Consider the following 15,957-nt stretch of genomic DNA (forward strand, 5'->3'; position numbering starts at 1 on the left):
GTTTCTTACAAAATGAAACCATTTTTTTTATCATTTTAGCCGTTAGCCATGATAACATGTACTTGTTATGTATGGTAATGAAACAATTTATAGATTAAAATATGCACTGGTCTAGTACACAGCTCAAAAGCTGAGGCTTAACAGTGTCCAGGCGCACCATGGGTAAAGCAAAAAGCCAGAGAAATTACCTTCTGAGTCACCAGTTTTGGTGTCATCATGACTGAGAAGGCCCTTTTGCCAGTTACCCATATAGCTGCGGATTATAGTTGGGTAGGTTCATAGGGGAGTAGGTAGTCCTTAAAATATGCTGGTTCCAAGCTCCATAGGATGGTATGGTTAATCAATTGTTATTTTATTGTTTTCTTGCAGTAATTTGGCTGTAGTTTTAAGACCATTGCTTGGTTTGGATTGTTAGTGTGCCATACTCCAGATCCAAATGGGCAGCTGTCCTGCAGGAATTAGGGAGAACCTGAAACTCGCATCTGACTGTTACACAGACTTAACCTGTGTCCTCTGTAATGTGTGAATAAGACTTTTTGAATAGTTAAAAAATGGATTATGGTCACAATTACAATCCAGAATAATTGCACCAAACGACGCACACAACCAATGAGACACCGATTTTATATCTTGAAACAGCAGCCACTCCCAATTAAAGCTATGAAGGTTGCCATTAAAATGAAAGTCCTATTGGGTGCAAAGAGCTAATAGTGTCATCCTCATGAGTATGACTGATGAAATTAAAATGTTTTTTCTCTCCCTTTTTCTTTCCTTGCATTGAAATATGTAATTCCAGTGTGTCTTGGCAGTAATTCTGTAAACAGCAATAAAAACTGCATTGCTTAAAATGGAGCAGGATTAAAATTCTAATAAAGTAAATGGATGCTTAGCATTTTGGAAATACAATCCAAAATTCTATTTCCAAATAGAATGGAAATGGAACATGGCTAAAATTCCTGGTAGGACGTGGCTAAAATTCCTCATCTGCCTTCTTTTGTGCCTATTCATTCTGGTTTATTATGCTATGGCTGTACTTCTGAGGACTTCTAAGCAACATTGAATAACAGAGGACTTGCTTCTGAGGAGACTTGCTTAGTATTACTCCCTAAATCTTGTGTCGGATTGTCTGAAAATTAATCTATAGCTACTTTGAATATCTTTGTATATATTAAAATAGTAAGGCATGTTGTTACATCCAGAAATCAGAAAGCTAAATATCTGAAGTTGTCACAATGTTATCTCTGCAAATTTGTTCCATTAAGGTAATAACTAATGATAACTGCAAGAGTTCTCTAAAAATCTTTTGATGAATCATTATGGATATAATACAGCATACAGCTTAAATGAAAGTTACATGCTGTGCTTCAATGGAACAATAAGTACAATTTGCATGAATCATTTAATGGATAATGAAAGTCAAAACTTGGAAGTTGCTGTAATAGGCAATTTATTTGAATTTTCAAAAGTGTAAATATACTTTACCCTATAATTCTCATTCCACTGTGGTTAGGGTATCAGACTAGGATCTGGGAGAGCCAGGTTCAATTCCCTGTTGTACCATGGAAGCTTGCTGGGTGACCTTGGGCCAATCACACACTCTTGGCCCAACCTCACAGGATTGTTGTGAGAATAAAATGGGGAAATGGAGAATGCTGAAAGCTCACTAGGGGCAAAGGTGAGGCACAGAAAACATAAATAAATAAATACATTTGGTTGCATTTATCCCTCCTTACCCTACTATCACCTGCCCCATCTTCTATCTTGTCTATTGACTTTTTTCAGATTTCATTTTAAGCTCCTTAGAGACAGGGACCTATCATGTGTGTGTGTGAAAAGAACCTCTGTATAGTCCTATGCACTGACTGTGTTGCTAAAATAAATAATGGATCAATAAGCTGAGTTTTTGACCGATAGACCCAGTATTAGAGGGGTATGCATAGGGTTGCCAGCTCCAGTTTGGGAAATTCCTGGAGATTTGGGGGATGGAGCCTGGAGAAGGCAGGATTTGGGGAGGAGAGGAACCTCAGCAGGGTATAATCCCATACACTCCATCCTCCAAAGCAGCCATTTTTTCCAGGAAAACTGATCTCTATGGCCTGGAGATCAAGTGTAATTCCAGGAGATCTCCAGCCACCACCTGGAGGCTGGCAACCCTAGGTGTGTATGAATACCTTCAATTGTACAGGACAGCATGTACCAGAATGCCATTATCTGATAATAAGCAAGTAAACCCAATTTAGGATGAATTATCTAAATGAAGCTGTTTTGGTTTCACACAGGCTTGAAGATCTGTTATTTTTTAAAATGGTAAGTATACAAGCTATAGTGTTCACTCATTCATTCATTCATTCATTCATTCATTCATTCATTCATTCATTCATTCATTCATTCATTCAGTTGGTTGTTCATAGTCTGCCTTTCTCAGTGAGACTCAAGGCAGATTACCTAGTACTAAAAAATAGCCACTGACCAGTGGGGTGCTATATGAGCTTATAATTTTTATTTGGAGCTCTGTTGTTTAATTGGCAATGTTTTATGTCATTTACATAATATATGGAGTGACTAATTTTTTAGCTTTCAAATGTTACAGCTTATAATACCATTACATGTGCCTCACCATCTTCAAGTAGTGAGAAATTTCAGGGGTAAACTCCTCCCCAAGTTAGTGTCCTTGAAAGGAGATAGCAGTGGAGCCAGCTGGTAGAATCCTTGCAGAAGAGGGCTAAATAAAACAACTGCCCTCCCTCTGTTGCTCATACTAGTGGCAATTCTAGTTGACTTGGCCATGGTAGCAGAGGTGGGGCAATAAGCACCCCTCCTTGCAGCACCCATCCCTCCCAGATCAATTCAGGAGCAGTATAGGTAGCAAATCGGAGGCGCAGGTGAGGGTGAGAGATTATCAACTACGGTTCTTTTTGCAGCTACCTGGCTTGAACATCAGACAGCAGCCATACCCTATGGGGATCAGGTTTTGAATCTTAGGATGCTTTCAAAAGCCATTTGTGGTAATGAAGCATAGGAAAGAGGAAAAGTCAAAATGCCATGCTATAGCCCACACTCTGCTAAAGTAGTTCTGTGGATTCTTCTGACTTCTGAATGAATATATTTTGAATTTTGGAAATATGTGTGGGAGTTATGGAAACAGGTTATAATAAACTCAACTGTAACAGCAAAAATGCCTATCCTCACAGAGTTTTGTGGACCAAGATGTGTTAGGACAAGCCCTCGAAGATGCCTTGGAGGTGTTGCAACAGCAGTCCAGTGGCGACTTTGATTATGAGCCAGGTAAAACAAAAAACTGCATTCCATTTGGATTACTGTACACTATTTCCCATTTTCTAGTTGTCACCATATAATCATGAAGATGGAGGGTTGATCACTGTTCAAAATCAATGCATTCAGCATAAAAAGCCGTCTATAAATTACACAAAGAACACAATGGTGCCAAAAAAGCACAACAACACAACAAACTCTGCCTGAGTACAAATGATTAATAGGCAGAATGAATGGATAACAAACAGCTGATAAAGTTTAATAACAATAACAATAACAACATTCAATTTATATACCGTCCTTCAGGACAACTTAACTGCCTCCCTCCCACCCCCCGCACTCCAAAGCTTGTCTACATTCATGATTTTTCCTCAGATCTCAGAAGCTAAGCAGGGTTGGCCCTGATTAGTACTTATATAGGAAGTCCAGGGTAGCTATGCAGAAACAGGCAATGGCAAACCATCTCTGTCCATTTCTTGCCTTGAAAACCCTAAGGGGTTGCCATAAATCTTCTGTGACTTGACACACACCCATTCCTGAGTCCCACGGTGACAAATTCTCATTGTGTGATGCTAGTCGTCTTCCTTGTCATAAGCACTGTAGAATTCATTGGGTTTAGAAAGTGTGGTTTTGCATAAGAAGGTACTTTTAATATAGTAAGGCCATCTATACGTTATAGCCAAGAAGGAAATAGGTTGATGCAAAGAAACCAGTTTTGGTGGCATTTCTGTGCAACGAACAGGTGCTTCAACACATGGTACTTTTCTCCTGGGTGCTCTTGTATTGAGAACCAGTTCTGTGTATTTTAGTATAAAGTAGTTTTACTGTATTGGGGAAAGTACAGGCACAAATATCAGGAGACTCCATAGTTCAGAATATGACACTGAAAACACCTCATGTTACAGTTTTCAGTCACAAATGGCTCCCTTCCCAATTCAGTTATGAATTCTGTTGTTCTCTAAAACTTCTTTATGTATGAACAGGTGCTGGTGCTCTTGTGCAGCGATTTCAGCCATGCCAATAAAAACACCTTTCCTTTGGGAGATTCTGTTTCACATGAATGGCCTCCACACACATGATTGCAGGTCAAATAGCTACCATGCCATAAGATGTTCAAATGCAGCCATTCAGAGAGAGACTGTAACATGGAAAGCTTTTACACATGGCTTGCCTTGCAAGTCAGACATGGGTGAGCTTAGATTTCAAACAAGTTGTACATTTTCAGCAAGTAGGTATGTACAGATCATTTCCACAATTCAGTTTTATTTATGCCTTGAAGTACAGCTTCTGAGAATAAAAAAAAAAGTACATAGTAAAAAAAATGGAAGCAGGACTATATAGAAAAACTGAACTGGTCAGGAATAAGAACACACCAGTGCGGTCCAATCTCCTGCTCTGAAAGTATGTCTTCATTACTCCTGATCTTATAGGCATTTTCTTTTATATATTCTTTATCACTTTTTCAAGTAGATTATAACCACTGCTTGAATTATCATCAACTTCACCTCAGAGCCAATTCAAGCTACTTGACAGAATCGTCCACAGAAAAATCAAACTCTAGCTGGAAGAATATAATAGTAAGTGAACTTCTTTACTAAACAGATATCTGAATGCATTGTATTCTTCTAACAATCTCTCTTGATGACTAGAAACCATAGTAAACTGTGGGAAATAGGATGCTGTACTGGGAAACCTCTGACCCTGCACCCCCATTCTTCACCACTGTTTGAAAGGGTGGCAGGTGGGAAATGGGGAGGAATTCAGTGTCAGTGATGTCACTTCTGGCAGAAACTAGAAGTGACCTAATTGTGTCAGCACAACTCTCTAGGATTCACCCAAAACTCTATGGATAAAGTATAACATCTTTGGTGAATCTCAGAGCATCACACTAATGTGATAATATCACTTCTGATTCATGCTGCAAGTGATGTTACAGTATCAGTGTGACACCATCCAGGTAGGTCATCCCTGATTGCCTCTCACAATCTCTTGCTGGTGGCAGGATTAAAATAGGTAAATCAGTGCCTGGGGGGGGGGCAGGTATAATTAATAAGCATAGAAGCCTATCTCGGTGGTTCAAAAGATATGTTACTAATAATCTGAGACACACTTTCACTTAGAACTGTCAACTCTAGCTTGGGAACTTCCTGGAGATTTGGTGAAAGAGCCACGGAAGGATGCAGTCTGGGGAGGAGAGGGAGCTCAATGGGGATGTGATGTTACGCAGCCGACCTTCCAAAACTGCCATTTCTTCCAGGGAGGCTGATCTCTGTAGGGATCAATTGTAAGTCTCGGAGAAGTCCAGGCCCCACCAGGAGGCTGGCATTCCTACTTAAATTTACTGTTACTGAGACTAGCCACCTGACTAGTCAAGTTCTTTACCTGGCTATCAGTAGGTGACACTTTGTAAGGTGTTCCTTGCACTTTCATGGACCTTGCTTTGAGTTATATCATGATTCCTGCTAGACAAGAATCCATGAAACAACGACATCTGCGAATGTAGAGATGGGCACAAACAGCAATACGAACAAAAAAAAGCCACGAACAGCCCAATCTGCTATTCACGAACAAGCTGTTCATGAGGCCCCATTCTAAACAAACAGGTGGTTGTTGCAAGCCTCATTCATTGCTGTTCGTTGCTGTTCGTCAAGCCAGACAGTCTGGCACCTACAATCAGTTCCCTTGGCAACTTATGCAGGGATTGTCTGAACTCTGTCTGAACTCCTGCTGTTGCCCTGGAAACCCCAATCTAAACCCAATTTAGCTTGATAGGCAGGTCTTCCTTTCAAGTGTGGAGCTCCAAATTTGTTACAACAAGGGAGCAAAGACCAGGGGGGAGGGGGGCTCCCAGCTCTGACTTTGCAGACAGTAGAGAGGGAGAGAGACAGTTGCTGTTGGCATTTTGATAGAAAGAGTGCATTGGAGCTTGAATTTTCTTTGTGTGTGGTGGGATAGGGATCTACCCTTTCAAATTCCAGGGCTGCTGCCAGGCTCTGGGCCAAGCTATTATTTATTATTGGTACCTTTCCTGCTGCCTGCTCTGGTCAGATTTCTGGGAGTGGTGCAGTAGGGATCTTGACCAAACTTGTATGATGGCTGGAGGAGAGCCTGCTGGCCACCATGAACAGCCAACCACGAACATGTTCGTGAATAGGGCCATGTTCGTGGTTGTTCGTGAGTCCCTGTTCATGGATGGCAATGAACAACGAACATCATGTTCGCTTTTTTTTCTGTTCGTGCCCATCTCTATGTGAATGCGCAAGAGTTCCCACAGAAGCATTACCAGGCTATAAAGATCACTAGTACTGAATGATCAATTGACATGATTTGTACAAGCAGCATATTGTAAAATTCTACCAACCAGTTTCTTATCCTGAATCTCTAGGACCACTGAGAGATATTACAGAAAGGTCTGAACTTAAATGTCATTAGCATGCTGAGAAACACAACTCTTTTTTTAAAAAAACAAACTTTAAAATTTTCTCTACCACTGTAAACTGGAAGGAAAGAAAGAACCCAAGTGGAGGGAAGGAAATTGCCTCACTTTTTACCCTCTATAAGAACTCAGTAAAATACTAAAGTTTATGAGAAAGCCCACTGAAGCTAGAAAATATGGGTTAGCAAACCTCAAAGCAGGTTGAAATACCTTACAGATGATGTTCAAGTACTTAGGCCTGCAGATGAATCAGGGGGTTATATGACTATACCCCCTGAGAACTTCAGAAAGGAGGAAAGCCAAATATGTAAATACTCTTTTGCATTTAAATAAAACCCTCTGCCCAAGCGGAAAACTAGCACAGTAAGAAGTAGGCTAGGATACAATTCTTCTCCCTCATTTGTTTATTTGCAGGATTTTTAAAATATGAGCAGTATACTAAAATAGCACCCCGCATCTGCAGTTTGAAATGGAACGGCCCATTCTACTATGACAAGATTCCACTACCTCATATCCTGCTGTTTAAATAGATACATAGGGGTCTCCTACTCCCTCAAAAGGTTCCCTCCTCAGCTGCTTGCCTGGAACTGCCTCCCAGAACATCTGTGGGATGTCTCTGCTTTCCCTTCCTTCAAAACTTCCCTCACAACCCAACACATCTATTCTAGAGGACAGACTTCTGACAGACCTTCCTTTCATATTTTCTTATACCGCTGTTACCAATTTTTAAAAGAATATTGAAGCCAACTTATATCCAGATTGCGCTGTCTACCAGACCCTGCAGAATATTCCAGAAACTCAAGAGATTTGTGCTACACCTCTTCAGCAAAAAGGAGGCAAAGGTGTGTACAAACCCTGAAAAAACTTGTTATGTATGCACAGCTTTATTTCCAGATTATCTTTACAATTATCCTTTATTGGTATACGATTATCCTGCCTTTATTAGTGTCAGGAATCAGGATAATGCATTCATATTTGCTTTTAAATGTGCTAGGCTTTCCCAGCACTTTTCTGAGCCAAGGTGTACTTTACATTGTACATATATTCTGAGGCATGCCCTGGCTTGAATTCCATGTTCCATCCTCTCTGATGTGTGACACACTCATATTTCACATCCTTTGTCAATTGCATCTAAGATCCCAATTGCTTCATCATACCAGTTTGAGACTGAACACCAGGTTTGGTTGTACAATTACTGCCAACCTGTGATTTAGTATAGATTGAATTATTTGGACACAGCACTTAACCAAAACTCAACCAAACTTCTGATTAACCTGTGTGCAACACAGCTTTCATCAAACAAACAAACAAAAAAGTTAACACTTAAATTATCCAATTTCACAATAGATTCAAGAGATTTAAGAATAAATGTGTAGACTAGTTTGTTTTGTTTTGTTTCCTTATAGGCAAAAAGAAGCTGCGCCTTTTTGAATATCTTCATGAAACTCTTCATAACCCAGACATGGCAAACTGCATTCAATGGATAGATAAATCCAATGGAGTCTTCCAGTTTGTTTCCAAAAACAAGGAAAAACTGGCAGAGCTCTGGGGGGAACGCAAGGGAAACCGTAAGGTAATGACTTACCAGAAAATGGCCAGAGCCCTAAGAAATTATGGAAAAACAGGGGAAATAATTAAAATCCGGAGAAAGCTGACATATCAGTTTGGTGCTATAGTCTTGCAAAGGCTTTCTCCAGTTTACCTTCTGGAAAAGGATGCAGAAATCGATGAATATGCCCACCCTGATCAAGAGTGCCATTGCTCAGATGACTGGCTGTCTTACCATTATTACGCTTGCAACAACAGCCATGAGCTACAGCAGGCAAGCAGTAATGGAAGCCATTTCTGTTACAGATCTTAGTAATTAGACAGAATACCCACAAGACCCTACTTAAGGGTGTGACTGTGGGTGGAAATACACATTATGAAGTACCTAGGGACGCTCAAGTGTCCCACCTCCAACTTTCCATGCACTCACTCGCACAGTCACACTTCAGTTTCCATTCATGTGTTCGATATCAGTTCCTCCTCAACTGCTAAAAGCATCCCAGTTTCCCCCACCTCCCACCTCCATTCATTGCAATGCAGATCTTGACACCTTCTCACACCTTAAAGAAATGCAGATTGAATTGGTGCTCTGCCCTCTGGACACACTTGCAGATGCACACCTGCACACAAAGGGAGCTCCCGCTGACCAAGAACAGCCTGCACATAAATTGAGGACCACACATAAAATCATGCACTTGAGCATCCCCAGGTAATCCACAACATGTATTTCCAATGTGTGTGTTCGTGTGTGTGTGTGTGTATTCTCTCTTTTGGGATTATGCATGCACATACTTTTCATTCCCTTACACCCTACACTATTACTTCACTAGAAATCTGAATATAATAAGCAGATTTTCAGATTTCACCCATGTCTTCTATATGCTAAGTTGGAATTGTAATGGAAATGTTCAGACCTCCTAAAAGAAAGAAGGGGGGCATGGGAGAGCGAGATAGGGGAGTCTCCTGCAAGGACCTTTTAATTGGAAGTGTCCTAAAGATTTAAATGGAAATTTCTTCCAACTGACAGCAAGCTCCTAATGGACCTTATACTCAAGAGGTGTGTTTAGGATTGAAGCCTTGGTTGTAACATTTCGGGGCATGCTATACATGCAAATGTATATTTAACATTTCTGAATTTCCTATACATAAGAATATCAAGAATCAGTATGGTTTCAAGCTCTGCACATCTAAAATATTACTGCATGTATATTAAATAAAATACCACTTTGTGTAACAAGGTTCTTTCAGGTTCCTTAGATCATATAATATCTTACAAAATAAAATACAATACAGTATTTTTGGGACGTTTTAAAAAATGACCTTAGCCAGTAGTTACGAAAATGTACAAAATTATAATTATGATAGTTTTTTCTTTCATTTTAAAGAAAAAAAGTTTTCTATTTAATAAGTACATTTGGTCCCACACTCCATCCAGGGAGCTTCAGGCAGTCTACATGGTTCTCCGTTCCCCATTTTATCCTTACAGCACTGTAAGGTAAGTTAGACTGAGGATCTGGGAAAAAAGTCACCCAGGAAGCTTCATGTCAGAGTGTCAATCTGACCCTCTCTCTCTCGGATCCTGTTCTGAAACCCTAACCACTACACCGCACTTTCTCTTTAAGTAACTGAGGCTGCCCATATCTTGTAAAACAACTAAGAAAAGGAAGTGACATGCACCCTCTAGAGTTATGGCTTCAAGATTAAAAAGAAGGCACATGCAAAAATGAATCTAAAAATTCGAAATATGTAGAAGTGCAACATACAAAGCTGGTATAGCATAGATAGAAAAGTGCAGAAACCCTAACAAACTAAAACAACAGCAATAACTATTGCGTGCTTATATCCCACTCTTCTAGACAGATCAGTGCCTTATTCAAAGCAATGAACCAAATCAGTGTTTTTACTATCCCTACAACACAGCTGGGGCTGAGAAGAGTGGCTTATTTAAGGCCACCTACTGAGCTCATGGCTGTAGTGGGATTCAAACCAGCAAAGTGCTAATTTACAACCCAACCACTTAACTTGTCCAGAATTAAGATAGTAACAACTGCTGAAAACAAAGCAATAGAGGTGGGCATGGACTGGGGGGAGACCACGAGCTGTTGGGCCATGGTCCGTCATGTTTCATAGACCACGGACCACGAACTTGTCACGTAACTGCCCCGGTTCATGGACCAGTTCCTCGGTCCGTGATCTGTCACTTCCGGTGACTGTCAGCTGAAGCCAGCCCTGCGGGGAAGCGCCCGTTTCCATGCCTCTTGGAAGTGAGGGACACGGGAATGGGCGCTTTAAAGCCTGTGCCTTGCTTAAGCTGACAGGCGAGGAAGCCCCCACCTGTCCGCTGAAGCCAGCCCCGCAGGCGAGCGCCTGGTTCCATTCCGCTTGCAAGCGAGGAGCATGGAAAGGGCACTTTAAACCCCAGTCTGGATTCATGGACTGACGCACTGGCCCCAAAGCCATCGGGTCCGTGGAAAACTTGCGTCCCACAACCTGGGCCAGTCCATGTCAAATTTTGGTTCATTTTCCGGTCCGTGCCCACCCTGACTTAGCAATACTGTACTTTACTTAACCTTTTAAAGAACAATTTAAAAACATATTGCTTAAAGGGAGACTGAATCATTGCCAGTTTAAGTTTCATATAAATTTACTGATCTTGTTTAATTCTGAACCAGGGCCTTGGCATGTGGACTGTTAAATGCGCATGGTGGGTCAGGTACGGAATAGGCAGATGCTTGTACAATTCTTGGTCAGCCCCCAAGTTTGCACAAAAATCCCTCCGAACATCAAAAATTAAAGTTTAAAATATTTCAGTGGTGGTGGAAAATGGAAGCCGTTTTGAGGGATACTTCTGCTAAAAGTTGCATGACAGTGCATTCATGATGCTTAAATGAGGAAAAATCAACTATAATAAATGCTTCTTTTAAAATGACGCCCTTTACAACTTTCAGAATCTGTGTAAATTCAAACAAGTGAAGGAAATGCACAATCGTGCCTGTTGTTCCTACCGCAAACCTCCGTGCATCGACCAGCTATTTGCATTTGGTCTGAAACCCTAACCACTGTACATGTTTACCAACTGTACACGTGTAGAATCTGCATATTTGCAGGTTCCCCAATCACATGGAAAGAGCCTGTAGGCACATGAACAGTGATGGGAGTTTCCCAGAAAAAGAATGGGCATTTTCTCCACAGAAAAATAAAACACTAAAAACTTTCTGCCCACATCTCTGTATGTGAGTAGCCAGTCAATACCACGCCAAGCAATACATGAAAGCTGAGAGCGTGAACAGGGGTTAAGATCCCACTCTATCCTCCTACACAGATTCTTGATGCTTGAAAACTATCCAAGAACAAGCTTTCAAACCTTGGTGTGAATATTTCCTTCCCTACTGAAATCTCATTGCCTCTCTCCTATAGAAACCTGAGGTGGTGTCTCTGTTATAAAAGCTTGTTTAAATACTTTAGTGATGATATAAACTACGTTATCACATATAGTGTGTTCATTTAGGGAGAGTTCGGCATGGCAAGAGAAGAGGGGTACAGAATTAGAACAAGGATTTGCAAGTAAAGTAATATCATACTGTATATGGCTATTACTGTGTTGATATCAGATGACTCTCACGGTAAGTAGATTGAGATGTAACAAACAGCTCCATAACATAATATAGCCTGTGTCAAGAGATTTAGGTTCTAAGAAGCCTCTGAAATTATGTCACATGATAACCTATTAAGTATGGTAACTGGAGAGAACAGACAGCTGAATTCGTACAAAATAACTTCCCTCAACCTTCTTCCATGACTTTCAAAAATGAAACAAACAAGGGAAGCTTTAAGAATTGCATGAGGAAGGGACAATTTTGAAATCTCTCTAAGATTTTCTAAACTCCTGGGAGGTGGCATTGAACAGGTTGGTTTTGTCTCCCCTGTTTCTGTTAGATACCCACAAGCATCCAAATGCTCTTGAATTTCTCTGTGAACATTACATTTTGAGATGCAAGATCCAAAGACAGTTTCTTTTGGTAGATTTCTTGTTGCATTATTTAAATTTGGAAAGGGGGGAGGAGTCAACGCTGTATGCAATGCAACATTATTTCCGACCAAGAATTGGAAGTGATGTCACCGTGTCATGAGGCATCACTTCTGGTTTTGGGCCAGAAATGAAGTTGTGGCAATGCTGCCTCTCCACCCCCCACCCCAGAGCCCCTCCACCACCCTGGTAAGCCTCCATCTGGTTGGCTGGCAACTCTACTTCCAGCTCAAGGTTGGAAACCAACATGGAATAGTGGTTAACATCAGCCTGCGAGACCCAGGTTCGAATCCCAACTTTGCCACGAGAGTTTGCTGGGTGACCTTGGGCCAGCCACACACTTTCAGCCTAATCTAACTCACAATGTAGCTATGAAGGTAAAATTGAAAAGGGGGAAATGTTGTAAGCCACTTCAGGTACAAATGAAGCAATTAAATGAGAGCCAAACTACAAGTGACAAAAGGCACAGGTTGGACACTTGTCAGCTTCCCTCAAGTTTTGATGGGAAATGTAGGCATTCTGGTCTTGCAGCTGTAATGGAGAGCCAAGCTGTAAAACCAGGATGCCTACATTTCCCATCAAAACTTGAGGTAAGCTGACAAGTGTCCAACCTGTGCAAGGTGTCACTTGTAGCTTGGCTCTCAGGCTCTCAATGCATATTCCATACAAGAGCTTATAAAACAGAAGTAAACAATAAATAACAATATAAAAGCATTACGAACCACCAAAGCCTGGCAATTAAGTTACTTGAAATATCTTGGTTTGAAAGATGCCAAAACAAAGCATGAGGGAAAGGCAAAAATAGCAATGGAAGAACGGGACAATAAGAATGGGGAAGCCAAGAACATCAATTGAATTGAGTGCAAGAGGATTACACATGAAATTAACAACAAACTGATAACGGCCTGGGAGAACAGGAATGTTTTTGCTTGGCGCCTGACATTCAAAAGGCTAGGTGCCAGGCAAAGCAAAATATTGAGGTTTCCTCAATCAAGAAAGCCCTGGCCTAGCGCTCACCCCCTTCACTCCACAAGGTGAACAAACACAAGAGGGCCTCAAGGTTCAGTCTTACCTGACAGCCAGCAGGTTCATATAGGAGAAGGTACTTTAAAGGTGCAATACAGTGTAGTGGGTTGGACGCAGATCTGGAAGACCCTGCTTCAAATCCCCCCTTTGCCACAAGGTTCACTGATTGGTGCAGTCATTTTGGCTCAACCTACACAACACATTGAGCTCTTTGGGGGAAAGACAGGCTAACATTCACTAGTTAGGTATCATCTGGGAAAGCATGACATGAACAGGTTGCACTGTGCAGGTGTCTTTGCCAGGCGGCCAACATGCAGCCAGAAAGAAATGTAATGAAGGCGTTGTTCTGCTGTAATCCTCCTGACACAGTTCATTTTTAAAATATATGGATGATCATAGCAGCTTGGATCTAGTGGATTTCTGTAAATGGGAAGGATTTTTTTTTTGTCAATTCCCCCCTCATGCCATTTCAGGGGGCAGTTTGGGCTGCAGGGGGCAAGTGAGTCCTCTTTTGCTGATGGAAACCACTTTCATCTGCAAAAATTACCAATGGACCGAAGCCAGTATATTATCTCTATATCACTTGCAACATTTTGGCTTCCAGCAAAAAGCAGTGGGAATGTGTGTTTGGTGAAAGTCATAAAAATCCAGCTCATCACTCTCCACATGATTCTACAGAAAGAAAAAATGACCACTAAACCAGTTAAAGTCCATTGTTAAATACCTGTCCTATGAGTTTGCTTTGATTTCAGTACGACAAATAACCTTTTCATATCTAAGCCCTAAATCACTTTGAGCCTGTCTATTTAAAATAGAAGAGAAAGCAGAACTGAGGCATTTGTAATGTGAGCATCCTGGCCAATCTATGTTTTGCATGAACACAGCAAAGTGAACAAGCAATAAACTTTAATCAATCTTGCACTGTTAACTTGCACTGTGGCAGCTGATTACACAAGATGCTAAACTCAAGGCTGAATTTAGCATCTACATGTGTTTAATGTGTGACTGCACATTGTGTGACCCAACTTGTGTTTAATATGTGACTGCACTCACCTTCAAAATGGTGGTGGGGGGGGGGGAATGGGTTCTCGAGGGTGTGCACGAGGTAGGAGATGCTTTGCCAGCCCCTGCTTTCCATCCAGCACACTTTTGCAGGCAGAAAAGGGCTGGGGTGGGGGCAGTTATTAGTCTTACTGCAACAGACATGTGTTGTCCTGGGCAGACCTGTGGAATGGGCAGTAAGAAAAACATCCCACCCACCCCCAGCCCTTTTCTATCTGCAAAAGGGTGCTAGATAGAAAGCAGGGACCAACGATCCCTCTCTTACTGCATGCATGCTCAGTATTTCCCATACACAGACGTCATGTAGAAGGTGAGTGCTCTCACACATTAAAAATGAATTGGGTTGGGGGTCTTCAACAACCCACCTCTCATGTAATCAGACCCTAAGAAAGCTTGGGACATATAGGAAGTGAGAGATTAGGGGATGGATGTCATCTAAATTCTGTGCATGGAAGCACAATTTTCCCAACTCCCCCACTGGAAGCAGCCCGAATGCCCCTGAAATATTGCTCCTGGGGGAAAGGGGACAACAGGACCAACATGAGGGGAGAGTTGGAGGGCTACTGCAGCAGGGAGGAATCCCCCTCCCTTATACATGTAGATCTTTGTGATGGGATCCAACATTAGGGCACGGCAGGCAACCGTTTGGGTCCCACTGCTTAAAAATACTTCGTTGACCTGTGAAGATGGTGGCATGCTGATAAACAAAATGGTGGGTGAGAGATTAGGGCTTAGGAGCAAGTGAAGCTCCAGTGGCAGCGGCAGCATCTCAGGGATTCACTTTGCACTTGGCTGGTGGCTGTGCAAGTCTGGGAGGTGGTGATGATTGGCATAAGCCACACCTGCTGCCTTCTCCCTCCCTGCGGGCCCCCAGCAGTGCTGTCCGTGCATTGGATGCATGGGTAGGGAGCTGGCCCTGCATGCCAAGGAAAACTGTTCTGGTGGGCTGCTATCAGCATACATGCTGGGGGTTGCTTGCACCTTGACCAGTGCATCTGGCTATTGGTCCTTTTTTGAAAAAAGGTTGGACTAGGGGAATAGTATATTCCCATATGAATCTTGACATACCCTCAGCAGAGTTTCTTTCCAATGCTACAAAGACAAAACTGTTGACATGTAAGTTCCATGGCAACCAAGCCCCTATATCTGAAGAAGAATAGGTTGGCTTTGCTCTCTGCTAGGGGAATCTACATTCACAAGCGCTTCCCACAAGGAATAGTAGACCAGGGCCGATTCCATACGGGCACAAATAAAGCGAGTGCTTTCACTTTTCAAGCGACAGCACTCGTAAAAACCCGCAATTTCCCGTCCCGGCTTACCTGCGGTCCATGGTGCTCGGTAGCGCTATAAAAGCGGACGGTGTGAACATGGTATGGTGGGTTTGGCCACTTCATGACGATTCGTCACGGCGGAGAGGCACTCCCTTTTCCAGACCTTTGCTGGGTGGCCAGCCACAATATCGCCATTTAAAAAAAAACAAAACAAAACAAGAGGCGCCATTTGCGCACTCGCACGTCTGCGAACATAGAACTGCGCAAATGCGCACAGATGCATAATCAGCATCAGGACACGTGGCCAAGTTTTT

At 42.0% G+C, this 15,957-nt stretch overlaps 1 protein-coding gene across 1 annotated transcript; it reads left to right on the forward strand.

The window, feature by feature from the left end:
• Positions 1-216: 216 nt before the first annotated feature.
• Positions 217-8,741, forward strand: SPIC (Spi-C transcription factor). The gene is made up of 5 exons (XM_054988643.1): positions 217-270; positions 3,192-3,285; positions 4,744-4,850; positions 7,443-7,551; positions 8,116-8,741. The coding sequence occupies exons 1-5, from the start codon at positions 217-219 to the stop codon at positions 8,568-8,570; spliced, it is 819 nt and encodes a 272-aa protein (XP_054844618.1). The 3' UTR covers positions 8,571-8,741.
• Positions 8,742-15,957: the final 7,216 nt, after the last annotated feature.

Source organism: Eublepharis macularius, chromosome 9 (assembly GCF_028583425.1).
Source record: "Eublepharis macularius isolate TG4126 chromosome 9, MPM_Emac_v1.0, whole genome shotgun sequence".
Classification (NCBI taxonomy): Eukaryota; Metazoa; Chordata; class Lepidosauria; order Squamata; family Eublepharidae; genus Eublepharis; species Eublepharis macularius.